This window comes from Panthera pardus, unplaced genomic scaffold, assembly GCF_024362965.1.
Source record: "Panthera pardus isolate Hobbes unplaced genomic scaffold, ASM2436296v1 HiC_scaffold_8, whole genome shotgun sequence".
Classification (NCBI taxonomy): Eukaryota; Metazoa; Chordata; class Mammalia; order Carnivora; family Felidae; genus Panthera; species Panthera pardus.
The window spans coordinates 20,862,934-20,879,230 of NW_026527013.1; the positions used below are offsets into that span (position 1 = coordinate 20,862,934).

Consider the following 16,297-nt stretch of genomic DNA (forward strand, 5'->3'; position numbering starts at 1 on the left):
GGACTGAAGGGACAAGAGGTGGCTTGCCTGAGCTACTTCCCTAATAGCCACAAGAAAAGGAGCACAGGATTCTCCCCTTGCTGATGGTTACTGACCATTCCCAAGAGACAGGTGGCAGTGCCCTTCCCTGGGATGGGGAAAAGCTGACAGGCAGCCCTCTGCCACCTGCAGCTTCCAGCTCAGCAGCCTCGCTCAGAGGGGCCAGCGTGGTGAGTCTGTAGGTCCAGGCATCTGGGGCAAGTGACTAAGCCCCAGATGTCTCATCTGTGAGTAAGAGTAGTAACGTTGCCCACCCAGCCGGCCAAGGTAGGGGATAAACAGGGCAGCACACATAAAGGCCTTGGCTGGACCTCATTTATTGCGAATGCCCAACAGATAGGGAACAGATGCTACAGACTCCATAGGATCCCAGTCCTGCAGTTTGAAAAATGCCTTCTAGGGGTGTCTGGGTGGCTCAGTTGGTTGAGCGTCAGACTTTGGCAACTTAAGCTCAGGTCATGATCTTGTGGTTTGTGAGTTTGAGCCCTGCATCAGGCTCACTGCTGTCAGCACAGAACCTGCTTCGGATCCTGTCCCCTCTCTCTCTCTGTCCCACCCTGCCTTGCACTCTCTCTAAAAAAAGAAACATTTCAGGGGCACCTGGGTGGCTCAGTCGGTTAAGCGTCCGACTTCGGCTCGGGTCATGATCTCACGGTTCATGGGTTCGAGCCCTGCATCGGGCTCTGTGCTGACAGCTCAGAGCCTGAAGCCTGTTTCAAATTCTGTGTCTCCCTCTCTCTATGCCTCTCCCCAACTCATGTTCTGTCTCCCACTGTCTCAAGAATAAATAAACATTAAAAAAAAAAACTAAAAAAAAAAAGAAACATTTCGAGAAAGAAAGAAAGAAAGAAAGAAAGAAAGAAAGAAAGAAAGAAAGAAAAGGAGAGGAAAGAAGGAAGGAAAGGAAAGGAAAGGAAGGAAAGGAAGGGAGGAAAGGAGGGAAGGAAATGAAGGAAAGGAAAGGAAAGGAAAGGGAAGAAGATAGATGCCTTTCTAGGTAGACCAAACAGCAGCAAAAAGACCACCATGCAACCCAGTCATACCCCAACACACCCCAAAGCTAACAATCAGCTATTCATTAGCAAACGTGGAGGAGAACATAACCTCCCAGCTAAGGCAACCCTTGGAAGAAAACTTTAAATCTCAAGCTGGCCTATTCCTAGAGGGAGCCCCAACACACAGGATGGGTATGTTTAGGGGGGTGTGGGTGTGTGTGGGTATCTCGCTGGGGTGGGGGATCCCTCTGCTGGAGCCAAAGAAAGCTCAGGATGGACTCAGAGACTTCCTGGTTCTATTCTGGGCCAGCCTTGAGTTGCTGGGGGCCTTGGGCAAGCCGCTTCCTGTTGTTCAGGCCAGTTTCCGTGGGTGGGAGAGGCTACACTGCCTCTAGGGTCCAGGAGGGAGAGATTCAAACAGCTTATGGCCACTGGCACTTAAAACCTTCAGGGCTCCACATCCTTAGCTTTTAAAGCTTATTTCAGCCAAAGCTGAACGCAACTTTATTCAATGAGATCATATCAGTTCTCAAACATTTTTTCCCCCAAAATATTTGTCAAAAAATACCATTAACTATCTTAATTCGGGAACACCAAATGGCCTTTTACCGACAAAGGTACTAAAAATGGCTTGTGGCTGAGGAACTTCCTTTCCATGGTTTAAAAAAAAAAGGGAAGTGAGAGCAACAGGGCTGGGCCTTTCCCATCCGTCCCAGCTGTGGCCCAGGCCCCACGCCCTCTAGGAACCTCCCGCAGGGTCCTGTGGCCCAAGCCTCAGCAGGGGACAGGTCCTTCCTTTCCTCAACCATCAGTAGCATGTGCCATGGAAACACCCTCTGACCAAATGGCAGGGGGCCTCGGCACCTGCAGTCCTCACGTCTTGCTTGTTAATTCTAGATTTGAAACAAAGTACAAGCGCCGAAGTATTATTCACTGTTTGCCATGACCACCAGAGTTTCAGGGCTCAGGACATACCCGCTGAGCCACTTACCAGATTCCTGGAGGAGGTGGCCAGGGTGGCTGGGGGCCTGTGCACTTTTGTGACTTCTCCATAATCGACAACATCAAAGTTACTCTTCCAAACCATCACCTGCCAAGACCCACAAGCACAGAGAATCAGGAGGAGAAAAACCCTTGCCAGTCCTACTTCATGGAAAATGCGAGCCCAGAGGCCACCTCGAAAGTTCTAGGCCAGTGGCAGGATAGTCCCCACCAGACACCCCAGCTCAACTCTGGGACCTGCCCCACCTCCCAGGCTTTCCAAACAGGCCTCGAGAAGTCCATCGGGATGGACTCACTGCATGCTGCCACGAGGCCTTTGTACTTGCTGGTCCCTCCCTGCCGTGTCCCAGCCCAAGTGTAGCTGTCTCCTCAAGCTAGAGTGTCCTCTTCCACAGCATCTTCTCAGAGAGCGCTTCCCTGGCCTCCTACTAACTTTTATCATAGCTCTCTACTTATTTCCTCCATAGCATCAGACTTCGTAGTTATTTAATTTCTTTGTCCCTCTTCCTCATTCATTTATCATCTGTCTCCCCACTAAAATAGAAGCTCCCGAGGGTCATGGCCTGGTCTGTTACACCAGACCACTGTGGTCAAATTCCCGGCTCCGTCCCTTACTGTGTGGCTCTAGGCAAGGGATTCAACCTCTCTGTGACTCAGTTTCCCATTTGTGAAAAGGGGATGATCTTCTGACCTCACAGAGACAGCTTGGCACAGACACTGGTACCCAGGGAGCCATGGGCAACACACCCCTTATTCCACAGTCCACTTGAAGGATTTTCACATCCTAAGGCTCCTCCAACAAAAGCTTGGCAAACAGCCCTGCTGGGGAGCAAGAACATTCCTATTGGAGAGAATCAGCCCCATGTGGCTGCCCTCTGCCAAGGTCACTTCCAGTACAGCAGGAATTGTGGAGCGTGGCCAGTGCTCAAGTGAGACCACAGAAAAGCCCTGTGTCCAGGTAAGACGAAAACTCAGCATAAGCAGAACACTTTCCTGAGGCTGTTCGCCACTCCTAGAGAAGCCTACCGTTTACCGCTCCCTGAATCATGGCCATTAAGGTCTCTCATTCCTCCCGCCTACAAACAGAATTAGCACACACCCCCTTGCTCACAGGGCCATTTGTAACTGTGCTAGTCTTGAAAAATTCCCGGGAATAGAACAGTATTACGAATGTGAAGATTCAAATGTCTCTCCAAAAAGGCTCTCAGAGCAGACTTTCATAAAGCAGCCAGGGAGCTGATAGGAGTGGCTGCCTGAGGAGGGCCCAGAGTGGGCGGAAGCCCTACTTTCTACCAGGCTGCCTCTCGTACTATGTGACTTTCTTTTACCATGACTATTTCTAGTATGACTCTATTGCACTATTTTCTCTTGCTTAAGCAATGAGCCAGGCCTCCACACCCAGGGACAGCTCAGGGGTCCCCCTGGTCTTCCTCCTCCCTTGTCTGGTTAGCACAGAAACCAGTGCTGGTGGGGGGAGACACACACTGCCTCTTATCCAAGCCATGCTGAAAGAGCTTCCAACAACCCTCTGCTTTCTTGGCAGAAACTCGACCCGGATCGGTCCACAGGAATGGCGTTGGGGCTCACTGGAAGGCCAATGGGACTTTTCTGGCTGAGCAGAGCTGTGAGGCCCAGCATCAAGAGAATGAACATTCTGGGGGCACCTGGGTGGCTCAGTCGGTTAAGTGTCTGATTCTTGATTTCGTCTCAGGTTGTGTTCTCACGGTTCGTGAGTATGAGCCCCGCGTCAGGCTCTGCGCCAGCAGCACAGAGCCTGCTTAGGATTCTCTCACTCTTTCTGCCCCTCTGCCGCTTGCACTCTCTCACTCTCTCAAAAATAAATAAACATTAAAAAAAAAAAGAGACAGAGAACATTCTGGGCAGGAGGTACCTGGGCTGATGGGTAGAAAGCTTGGGCACACAGGGTGACAAAATGGCACAGGACCTCCTCACACATGTCTTCTCCCTGCAGCCATGCAGTCTGAAAATCTGATCCCTCAAAACTATTTGCATAATAGGAGCAAAGGGGGCAGATGACAGAGGTGGGGGCTCCAGGGCAGCCTGATATCTGTCATCTGCTGAGCCTCAGTTTCCTCATCATACAATGGAGGGACCAGAGGCCCTGTCCACAGGGCCGCCATGAGGATTAAATGAAATATGAAGCTTTTGCCACATTGCCCACATTGCCAGGCTATGTATGTATCCCCTAATTATCTCATCAGGAAAAAGAAGTTATTAAGAACCTTCATTTTAACTTTTTCATGGCAATGATAGCTCAGGATCCTTCCAACCCATGCTGGTTTGAGCAGTTAGGGTTTTAAGATGCTGCCACGGGGTCAGCACCCCTAGGAGACCTGCTTTAAGGAGACGAGCACCCTGGGTCTAAGTACCCCACCCCAAGTGCCAGCCTTCATGGTTGCTGAAAGCCACCAAGGAAGCTAGTGAAACTTGGCCCATCCTCAAGATGCTCTGACCTCCTGTTCTCTTCTGATAAGTACCAGCCAACATGTCTCAGACCAATCTTTACTTACTTGTTCATCAGAACCTCCAGAAGCAAAATACTCTCCCGTTCTTGAAAAAGCAACAGTGGTGGCTGGACCCTGTCAGAACAAACAAACAAGAAAAAACACCAAAGGTCACGGTAGATGCTAAATGCACAGGAAGAAAACCAGAAGCTCCCGAATGGGAGCAGCAGCAGGACAAAGGGCTAAGGGCCTCATTTAGCCCCTTGTCCTCCCTCACCTTTGGCAGAGACACCTGCAGAGCTCAGCCATGAGTGTCACTGCTGAGGCCTCTGCTCCCCACCACCACTGACAGCACAAAGGTCAAGCCAGGGGGGTCATAGGTGGGCAGAAAGCCCTGCTGGGTTGCCATCACTGTGCCCACTTCCCAAGGATAAGATGGAGGTCGGACAGGTGCACCTACTTATCCCAGGCCCAGCACTGGCACCAGAACTTGGGTCCCCCTGGCCCAGGTCGTGCTCCTCCCCGACACCACCCTGCAGCTGACCAGAGAAGTGTGCAGCCCTGAGGAGGAGCCAATGAGCAGAAACGGGGTGCAGTCAGGGAGCCCAGGTGACACAAGAGGCCAGAATCAGGGTAGGAAGGAGGCTGGGAAGGGGGTTATGAAAGGTGTCTGAACAGAGGAGCAACGAGACATCTCCCTCTAATGTGCAAATCACTTTCTTTATGTTAGGACCTTTGGGGAAGAAGTACCAGCTCCGGCTTCCCAGGTGCTGAAGGTCCACATGACCATCGGAAGGGACACGCCAGACCTGTGCCACGCAGTGCTTTGAGGGCCCGTGAGTTTATCCGGGCTTGGAGCAGGGGCGCATACTCCTCCAGTAAAGAGGGAGGGCTCTTCCTCACATGCCTGAAATCTGCTGCAGAAAGATGCACGGAGCAAGAATCTGTTCACACACCACCGTGAACCATCTCTTCCTCCTGGCCAAACTTTCAGCGTGGTAGTACTTGGCATTCCCAAAGAAAAACCAGATAAAACAGATTCTCTCCTAACTGATGACAGCATGGCCACTATTACAAAGGCCACCTCAGTTCCTCCAGACCAGAGCAGGGAGCAGCAAGAGCCCCAACTGCCCAAATGAGATGCCTCTGGCCGTGGGGCAGACATAAGAGGTGGAGCCATGGACAAGAGGAACACTGGGACACACCTCCACGATGCTGGAAAAGACAGAGAAGTTCTGGGCTAAAAAACGGATCTGAAGTCATGGAACAAGACCAGCTTCTGCCTGCCCAGAAGAGACAGGCAGGTGGAAAGATGCCCCTGGGTACGCTGGGCAGGAAGGAATATGTACCCCCACACTTCCCCATTGTATCCACGGCCCCTCCTCTCCAAGGTGCCCATAATGAAGGTGGTGAAGACGAAAGTGAGTACAAGGCCAGCTAACACTAACCTGCACTTACCCACTTCACCTTCAGAGGATGGTTTGCACGCTTACCCTTCCTACAGGTGATGCGTCCCAGAGGAGAGACCAAGGCCCAAGAGGTCAGAGACAAAGCCTCCAGCCTGTGCCTCTCCCCACCTCCTCTCACAGATGGGTCTCCGAGGGCCTGGGGTTCAGGGCAGTCAGGAGTCCTATATGGCCATCCAATAGGACAAAGGAGATCCATTCTTATGATGGGGAACGTCAATTACACCAGGGAGTGTGAAATGCCAGGTGCAAGGCATCATGAGCCACAAGTGCAGGGCCGAGTGCAGGAGGGAGCAGATCACGCGTCACCCTAATACTCTTCCGGGTGAACAATCCCCAAGGGTTAACACAGTGGGGTGCGGGATGGAAATTTCAGGTGACTTTCACTTGATTCTTGGAAATCTTTGTTAATTCCTCATACTTCGAACTCTTAAACAGTGAGTATACGGTATTGCTATGTTAATATAAAAACAAAACAACAAAGCTATTTTCATTTTGAGGAAAAACAAAAAAGGAAGAGAGAAAAGAGAAGGAAACCAGGACACGTAGTGTCAACAGAGACAGGCTCTTTGCCTGTCCAGAGCTCACTGAGGAATAGCGGGTTTCCAAGAAGTCAGAGCAACTAAGGAACCAAACAAATATTCATCAGCCAGTCTCCTTTCCTGTTGTCACTCAGCCACCAGATGCCAAGTTGCCGACAAGATTCTGGAGGCCAAGGGCGCCTGGGTGGCTCATTCAGTTAAGTGTCTGACTCTTGATTGTGGCTCAGGTCATGATCTCACGGTACGTGGGATCTAGCCCCATGTCGGGTTCTGTGCTGACACAGAGTGGAGCCTGTCTTTCACTTTCTCTCTCCCCTTCTCAAAATAAGTAAACTTAAAAAACTTGCTGGAGGACAAGCAGTGGCAGCACCACTGAAGAAGGCGGCCGGTAGCCTGTGGCATGGTGGGGGACTGGGACCAGAAAGCAGAGGCTAGCGCTTTCCCTGGAGTCCAAATGTCAGGAAACTCTCTGGGGATGATGCTAGCAACATACAAGCAGTAAGGGGAATCTTGGGGGTGAGACCCACGGTCTTCCCCAGCAGTGCCCATTTACCCAGAGGATTGCTCAGCTCCCACACCAGGTACCTTGGTGTTCCTGGAAAGAGCAACATTCCACAAACGCTCTTGCCTGTCTGTCTGTGGCCCACAAAAACAGCCCCGGGGAGCAGGTGGCCCTAGGCTCTGCTGTGGGACAAAACCAGCAGGGACTAGAACGCAGACCGAGCTTCTCCACCACTGACAAACATCATCCCAACCCTTCGGCACCCAGACAACCCCGGGCCCCACCAACCTCGCCAGGGCCCCTCCTCCTGCCCTCACTGGTGCTCCAGCTCCACCGGCCTGCTCAGGGGTCCTCATTTCGAGCTCCAGTCTTCTCTTGCTTCAGGATCTTTCTGTGACCTCTGGCATTGAGCTCTTAATTCAGTTATTTCTAATCTCTCTCCGTTTTAAATAAACTCCTTTAAGGCTACACATTTGCCTCTGATTACCACCCTAGATACATCCTCAAAGTTTCCAATATGCAATATTCTCACTGGTGGCCACCTCCAAACATTTAGTTTCCACAATGATTTACTCTTTAGCCCAGCAGTTACATTTTGGAGTGCATTGTAGCTTCCAAACCATGGGGGCTTGACGGGCGCTTTTGTCACAGACACTGATCCAATGTTATACACGTTGAGATCATTCTGCCTTCAAGGTGGCTTATTCTTTTTGGTTAATCAGTTACTCTCAATGCATTAGTTCACCAGCTCAGGGCAGGAATGTTGCCAAATTGTTTCTTCTCCCAGGCAAGACCCAGGGGCCTCTCCAGAGACTCCTGAGTATGACTCTGAACTCTCTGCTGAGACTTTAGCAGTGTGGTCTGAATGCCAGAGGTGTTTACCTGCCTGAGATCCTGGTCCCCTCTGGCTCCAGGCCATGTCCACAGGTAGGATGCCTCACAGGCTCAACCAGATCCTTCCCTCCCTTTCTGGATCTGGCCAGCTTTGGTGAGACCATTCATTCTGCTTGGTCGTCATGAGCACTGGATGCAGCCTGGCCTCCCACCCCACTCTCCCTCCTGATGCAGCTTCATGTGGCCCTCGAGGTTGGCTAGGCCCACACCCAGTCACTTCACCAAACACCATCTTTGCCTTGACAACCTCCAAACCAAGAGCCCCGCACAGTCTGCTTTCTTCACTCTTGAACAGCAAGGTGTTAATCAAGAAACTTGAAAAAAAAAAAAAAAAGGCAAAACAAAGGAACCCATGGTGTTTAGCTCCGATAGCTTCTGGGTGACTTTCCCTTTAGGGCCCCTATAGCTGGTCCAGACCCCTCTGCTCTCCTCACTCCCTTCCACCGGACTCCCTGAGGCCCCTGTGCACCTGAACTCTGACCACTGTGTCCACAACAGCTATGCTGGCAAAGACCCAGCCAGGTACCCCATCCACCACCACCTCACGAGGCTTTCGTAATGTTTTTCACTGGCTACCAGCCAACAAATAGTAATGTCACAACACATGCCTGGTGTCAGAAGTAACAGAAGAGTGACCATTAAACAAAGACATGGAGATCAAGGAGGCATAAGCGGCCTCTGGTGTGGGAGCCCTGGTCTCTGATTCCCCAGGCTGCTTCTTCCACAAGCCCCACACCAGGGAGGCTCCTGCACTCATTCACCAGCATCTTGCTGTGGGCTGGCTCCTGTGTCTTAGTAGTGGCCCCGTGGACTAGGAGTGGCCTCTGGGAAGAGCTGGTGCCCAGAAATGCTGAGGCTCTCTCCTGACCTTGGCCAAGGACACCTCCTCCCAATCCTCAACCCTGGGCTGCTGGCAGGGGACAGAAGGCCAGGCAGGCCTCTTGGTTTACTCAGGTTGGAGTACATGAGCTGTTCTCCCTCGTGATGTCCCCTCACCTCTCCCAGGAGGTGCCCAACCATCCAAACCAGGTCTGAGCTTCCCAAGCATAAACCTAATTTTCCAAAATGAAATGACTACACAAGGGGCCGCAGAGTGCCGGAAGAAACAAGGTGGCAGGGCGGGTGGAGGGGGGGAGCACGTTCAGAGAGCCTCCTTCCACCTGGAGCCACCTAGGGGCAGCCCATGCATCCCAGGCCACTCTGTCACACTGCCGCCTCTCCTCCTTGACCATGTGTACCCCTTTACTGCCACTTGCCCAGCCCCAGCCTAGGCTCTGGCATGACACAAGCTCCCAGGGACGTGGGTGGATCCCGTGCCCTGAGCCTGTGATTTCACAGTAAACAAGCCTAGGAGCACAGCCCCAGGTGCAGACAGCAGCGCCAGTTCTGGGTTCTAGGCCCTTAGTTGGATGGCTGCTCACCTGCACCATGAGCCAGCTGGGGTGCGTGGAACCACATGCCCAGTGATTCCCGTGCAGCTCAGTCACTCCACAGCAACATGAACGCCAACTGCATAGCCATAAACACCAGATTTAACTCCCACCCACATCCCGCCCACCATCCTCTCCCAAATAGCTCCGGGGAGTTAAACCAAATGAGCATGGCTCAAGATTATGTTTCAGAAAATACAGAAAAATAAATCTGTATTTCTAGCACACTGCCTCCACACTTGCCACCCAGAGCTATGGGGGCCTCGCTCAGGGCACAAGGTTTCAAACAATAGCTGTACTTGCTGGGGAAGTCCTTCCTTCTTCTGCTCTTCCCTGCTGCAAGGTGAGGGGTGGGACAGGATGAAGAGGCCCCTGTGTGCCCTGACACCCCTAAGTCTATACTGGATTCAGCAAGAAGCAGGGGCTCCTTAAAGCATAAGAGACTCTTAAAAAATGAGAACAAACTGCGGGCTGATGGGGGGTGGGAGGGGGGGAGGGGGGGGGTGGGTATTGAAGAGGGCATCTTTCGGGATGAGCACTGGGAGTTGTATGGAAACCAATTTGACAATACATTTCATATATTTAAAAAAAAAAAAAAAAGAAGCAGGGGCTCCTTTTCCTCTTGCTTAAGTGTCAAAGCTGTGGCAGATTCCCAGGGCAAGACCTTCCAGAGCCCCAGAGAGGGCACTGGCACCTCTGCCAGCCCACTGCCAACAGACACCTGGCCTGTCCTCCAGGAATTGGGCCGTAGAATGTGGCCTGACAGGCGGGACTAATAATGGGCACTGCAAACAGACCTGTGGACCAAGGCACCAGCAGGCCACACCTACTCAGAGCAACTGGTGGGGACAAGTACATTCAGAGGAGTCACCACAGGGACAGATTTCAGGAGCTGTGTGACAAAAGAGAAACCAAAGCAAGAGGATGTTCTGGGGGAGATGAGGACAAGACTAAACAAAAAGCCAGATAAACCCTTGAAACACTCTGTGGGAGAGTGGGTGGAAGGAAAACAGGCACTTCCATCCCAGCGGGGGAGGGGCTGACGGCTATGGCCCTGTGCCCATTGAAAGGGGTGAAGCCATCAGAGTCCCCTACCATGGATTCATTTTCCTACTAAAGACTGACTGCCCACCCAGGGTGCCAGAACCATGCCCATAACAGAAACGTTCAATGGCCTTTTATTTATTTTTAAATGTTTATTACTCATTTTGAGAGAAAGAGAAAGTGTGCGTGAACAGGGGAGGGATAGAGACAGAGAATCCCAAGCAGGCTCCATGAAGTCACGGCAGAGCCTGACGCAGGGCTCGATCCCACGGACCATGAGATCATGACCTGAGCCAAATCGAGTTGGACACTTAACCGACTGAGCCACCCAAGCTTCCCATTCAACAGCCTTTTAAAGAGCTCTCACCTAGAGCAACAAAAGATCTTTTCCAAGAGCTGAAGTGGAAAGGGACCAACATCTGTGAGGATCTACTATGTCTGGTGCTGGGGAATGTAGACACACCCTCTCCTGTTATGAGGCAGATACAGGAGTTCTTACAAATGAGCAAAGTCTTAGCAAAGTCAAGGTCTTGCCCAATGTCCCAGGGTAAGAGGCAACGCTGGAATGGCCTGACCTTGATGCCCAAGGCCTTTCCTCCCATCTGCAGCCTCCTGAAACCCAGACTTAACTGAACAAGATGTGACAGTACTCATGGCTTTTCCAAACCAGAAACAGGTGGGTACAAGCTATTTGTTCCTGGAAATACTGGGGTATTTCCTTAAAAAGCTGGGCACCATCACTGACCAGATAAGGCTGTATGAACCCTCCTCAACCGAATGCATCCTAGCACTTGGCCTCAAAAAAAGAAGCTGGCAAAGGTGACTGGTGCAGGCTCTTTACCAGCTCAAGCCACAGAGAGAGAAATTGCTCCTGCGTTCCCAGGGACAGAGGCAGAAGAAAGAGGGCAATGTACCACATTCAGGCTGGCAGCGCCCTCCCTGCTCTGTCCACTCTCCACTTGGGCAGATTAGGCTGGAGGTAGACGGCTACCCAACTGCTCAGCCCCAACCCCTGCCTTGGCAAAGGGGTCAGTGTCTGCTCAGGTTGCATTTGGTAACTTGCCACCCGCTGCCTCCTCATCACTGAGGCCCATCACAGCTGAAGCAGCAGAGCTATTGAGGGGTCGGGGCCCAAGGACTTGAGCTAGCAAAGGGCTTGCTCAGCTCTTAGGCCTGCCACCCAGCAGCCAAGCACTTGAAGAGACTCACGCATGGAAGCCTCTGTAGAGCCACATGGGCCACAGCTGCAGCCAAGGAACTATTCCCAGGGTACAGTCTGTGTGGCATCAAACACCCATGGGACAGGAGCCTCTCTGTCCCCAGCTACATCCCCTGAATGGCCCTTTGTAGCTCAGAGTCCCAAAGCCAGGACTTCAGAAGAAAAGCACCAGAATCCTCGAGGCCCACAATAAGCTTATAGTTGACATCCACCTCTAACCTCACAAAGTGAGCCAGCCTCACATGGGCCAATGGGAGGTGTGACCAAGTGCATGCTAGAGAACCACCAAACTGCTGCTATGGTCAGACTCCCAGGTTGACAAGCTGTCCTCAAAGCAGTACAGAAGACCCAGGCTGCATTGGGTGATCCTGATCTTAGCTCTGGCACTTGGCAAGTGCCTCCGTCCTGGTGCCCCCATGCCTTTAAAAGACAACTAAATAGATGGGGCACCTGGGTGGCTCAGTCAGTTAAGCAGCCAACTTTGGCTCAGGTCGTGATCTCACAGTTTGTGGGTTCAAGCCCTGTCGGGCTCTGTGCTGACAGCTCAGAGCCTGGAGCCTGCTTTGGATTCTGTGTATGCCTCCCGTCTCTGCCACTCCCCTGCTCTCACTCTGTCTCTCTCTCTCTCAAAAATAAACATTAAAACACAACTAAATGGCATATCAGACTTCCAGCCTCAACCCAGATAAGAAAGCATCAGCCCAACAGCACTGCTTCCCCTGACCCTTCTTCTCCACGCTGTTGCTCCCTCAGTGTTCCCCCACAGGAGCTGGCTCGGGCCCTGCTCGGGACACAGGCACTTCCCTGGCACATACCCAGAGCCCCCTCCCAGCTGAGGGCTGTCTCACCCCCAGCATTGGCTTCCTGTGGCTGGCTTCTCTCAGCTGGTGTGCCACCCCCTGCCCAGCTGGCCCTGCCTTTCTCACAGGTGTGGAACTGAAAGCAGGAGGGGGGTGTGCTCCAGTTGGCCGAAAAAACTCAATAGCCTTCCCTCCCACAGCTCTCTCTGGGCCACGCCCAGGGATGGTCACAAGGAGGTCCTCCAAGTCCAAACCAAAGTTTCACTTGGTTCCCTCCTGCTGAATCAGAATGAGGTCATGTAGCAGCAAGGCTGGGACACAGCAGCCACAAGGCCTGCTGGCCTCCTCCACAGATCAGTGATCTAAAGACAAGAGTGAAATCACAACTTGACATCTAAAAGCTGTGTGGGGGGGGTGCCTGGGTAGCTCAGTGGGTTAACTGTCCAACTTCGGCTCAGGTCATGAGTTCATGGTTTGTGAGTTTGAGCCCCATGTCAGGCTCTGTGCTGACTGCTCGGAGCCTAGAGCCTGCTTCGGATTCTGTGTCTCCCTGTCTCTCTCTCTGCCTCTCCTTCACTTGTGCTCTCTCTTTCTCTCTCTCAAAAATAAATAAACTTTAAATAGATAAGTAAAATAAAAGTGGGTGTGTGAGGCAAGTGAGTACTCAGGGTCGAACCGTAGAGACATGGATACTTATCCCAGCTCTGCCACCCTAAGCTGCATGGGACCCCGACAATTCAAACCACTCTCTGGGCCTCAGTTGCCCCATCTGGATCAAAAGTACTTTCAAATCAGCCATCCTCATCTGTGGGATGGAATCCCTGGGCACTGAGGACCCTGTGGGGACCCCTGGGGCCACTCAGTCACACACTTCAAGAAGTGGCTTGTGGCAGCTGGGCCTTATGGGGGCACTTAGCCACCTCCTGGAACAGAATGTGAATGCTCAAGTCACCAAACAGCCCAGGTGCAAATCTTTCTGGAAAGGTAGACCAGGGAATGGACTTCATGATCAGGGAGCCCAAGAGGACTACACATCTGCATGGGGCTATGTGAACCCAGATGTCCCTTGGCCTAGTTCCCACATTTCCAGGTTCAACGGCAGACAGGCAACTGCGCCATCTCACTTGGTCCCTGTTTCACTTCTCCAGAAGAAGGTCAATGGGTTTCCGTTATGTGCTTGATGCTGTGCCCAAACACAGGACAGGCATTTAGACACCACATTTCTAGGGTTATCAGGCTAAGAGGTGAGTCAGCTGTTTAAAGAACCTTTACACACACACACACTGAAAGCCCTGGATGATCACTTGGCACACATCTGTTTGCATGTTTCTGGATATTGCTTTCTTTCTGTGGGGAGCAGGAGAGACAGCACCATTCGGGTGGTTTTCAAATACCCTCTTTGGTTATAAGATCTCAAACTGGTTACACATGAATCTGAATAACTGACTTGCCAAAGAAATAACAAAGGTGGCTCTGTAACAAGAGCAGAGGTCACCCAGCCCCGGGGCCACATATTACACCTAGATGTGCCAGTTGCTGGGAGAATGAGACATGTCCTGCACTGCAGACATGTGACATGGAGGACGAGGGGTCACCATGGGCTGAGGGCAGCAAGGAGCCTTCCAGGTCCCAAGGAAGCAGAAGACAAGGCCCATGCTCCCACACCAAGCCACAGCCAATGGCCAATGGCCCCCATGTGCCTGACTCCGATGGCAGTGAATCCAGAGCCCTAGCTAGACACCACACCTTGCTCCCTGCCCAAGATACACGGGCACCCCAGGGCCTCCCTCAGCCCTCAAGAGCCTGTCCCCACCCTCCACTCTGCCTGCCCCCCTGCTCACAGGTGGAGAAGGCGACAAACTGACAGCTCTGGTCTCTGCACCCCATGTCCAACTTGGGTGTGGCAACTATGTCCCAACAGGAGACATTCTGTTCTGCCCAGCAGGAGACAGCTCAGCCATAATTGGGGGCTGGTGTGGGGGTGAGGGTGAGAGAGTGACTCCCAGACCGGCTTCTAGGAGAGCGGCAGGCAGCCCACCTCACCATGGCCCCACGCCTGGCCACTGCCCACTGAGAGAGTCCAGGGCACCAGCTGCATTGGCGAAGGTTGCTCAGAGAGGTCCCTTGATTCAATTCCAGGAATTCCCAAACACACAGGAAGATGTCCATCCTAAGCACTCGTCTCTGAGAGATACCTGTTAGTTTCTATCTCCAAAGGCATCAACATCTGCAGAACCCTCAAGAGACCCCAATGGCAATTCAGGGCATGGGGTCCAGGGCTCTACTCAACCAAGATATGCCTGAGGTCACTCAGGGGGCAGATTCCATGTAGCTCCCTGGGAGAAATGTGCCAACCATGTCTGAATGGCTCCGTGCCACTCCCAAGTTAGCTCCTGCACCCCCTTCTCAGCTGCGGTACCAGGCCCAGCACTTCTGCCAGAGCTCATGGTCCCCATCAGGGGCAAACCTGTTTCCGCCCTTCGCTCCACTGCCCAGACTGTGAGGGGACCACAGAAGCCATCCCCAATGGGCTCCAAGGGAAGGCCCACCTCAGATGAACCACAGCCCTGCATGTGCCTCAAGGCCTCCCTCTACACCACTCAGTGCCAGGCTGATGGCCTCACCTGATGCCCGTGGAGAGTATAGAGCAGCCGGCCCTCCATGAGGTCCAGGATCTTCAGGGTCGAGTCGCTGGAGGCCGTGAGCAGGTAGTTTCCGGATGGGTGGAAGGAGAGTGCATTCACCGCTGCGCTGTGCACTAGGGAAGGGACATCTGTCAGGCACTGGCTGGGAGGCCAGGGGATACAGCTGAAGCCCAGAGATGGGCAATCGGGACCAACCGAGGCTCGGCTCCAAGGAGCTGTGGGGAGCCCCACAAGGATTTCCCAGAAGTGCAGCACAGGAACAAGAGCAGACTCATCCAGAGCTGAGAACCAACAGCGGGAGATGCAGGGCAAGCGGGCGCACAAGCGACAAGGCCGGTGGGATCAGGTGATTCCCCCACCTCTCACAGCACACAGAGTGTCGAGCTGGGGCAGAATGGAGTGCTCAAACATAATGCTCCATCTGTCTTTCATACTGCTACTCAGGGGGAATGAGGTGGAAAAGAAATCCCCTGAAGTCCCAATACCATGCCCCTGCCCTACAAGAGTGTGGGGCAGGCAGGCAGACGGTAAGACACGCTCAGGAACTAGTAAGGCCTGGGTTCCAATCCTGGCCTCCCTGCTGGCCCACTTTATGACCTTGAGCAAGCACCCTGACACATCTAAGCCAGTCTGTTTCTCCTGCTGGATCATGGCACTCACATGTCAGGGGTGCCGTGGGGATAAGCCTGCCCATGGGGCCTCTGTACAGAGTGAGCCCTCAGATGTGCCTCTCGGCTGCCCCTGGTGTCACACGCAGTTTCTAGGTCCTGCCACTTTACCCAACACTCAACAGCTCAATCCCATCCATGACTTTCTTTTCCCCATTGGCCTGACCCAAACCCCACTATCCGTCCTGGTGTCCCTCACTCTGCAGGATCCAGCCAGCCCAGCCCTTGACAGCTCTCCAGGCTGACAGCTCTCCAAGTATTCCCCATGGGCCCAGGAGACCCTTGCCCACCTCTTCCCCTGACCTTGAAGCTCATTACTCAGTTACCTCCTCCGAGAAGCCTCCTGGCCTCCTGGGGGCCACCCCCTTGAACTGTCCTCCTGAAGCACCACGAGTCTCCAGTGGGTGTACTCCTCACAACAGTGTTTTACATTTATGTGTAACTATTTCATTCCGGGCTGGGTCTCCCATTAGACTGTGTGCTCTGTCAGGCAGGAGCTTGACTCAGTGTCAGGCACTGAGCGGGACTCAGAAAGCAGTGGGTGAGTTGGACCCAGGCAGGCCACATGGGGACTGCATGTGAGCAC

The 16,297-nt window shown here is 52.9% G+C and overlaps 1 protein-coding gene and 1 long non-coding RNA gene across 6 annotated transcripts in view; one reads left to right on the forward strand and one right to left on the reverse strand.

Annotated features, from left to right (window-relative positions):
* POC1A (POC1 centriolar protein A) overlaps positions 1-16,297 on the reverse strand; it is a 93,511-nt gene that overhangs the window by 44,068 nt on the left and 33,146 nt on the right. For all 5 annotated transcript variants that reach the window (XM_019417068.2, XM_019417063.2, XM_019417064.2 and 2 more), the window contains 3 exons: positions 15,023-15,156; positions 4,568-4,636; positions 2,026-2,124 (listed from right to left, as the gene is read on the reverse strand). In XM_019417068.2, coding sequence (XP_019272613.1) covers positions 2,026-2,124; positions 4,568-4,636; positions 15,023-15,156 — 302 coding nt within the window. The remainder of the gene's footprint in view (positions 1-2,025; positions 2,125-4,567; positions 4,637-15,022; positions 15,157-16,297) is intronic.
* On the forward strand, positions 4,927-7,481 carry LOC109247894 (uncharacterized). The gene is made up of 2 exons (XR_002071883.2): positions 4,927-5,134; positions 5,232-7,481. It is a non-coding gene; the product is annotated as an uncharacterized LOC109247894 (long non-coding RNA).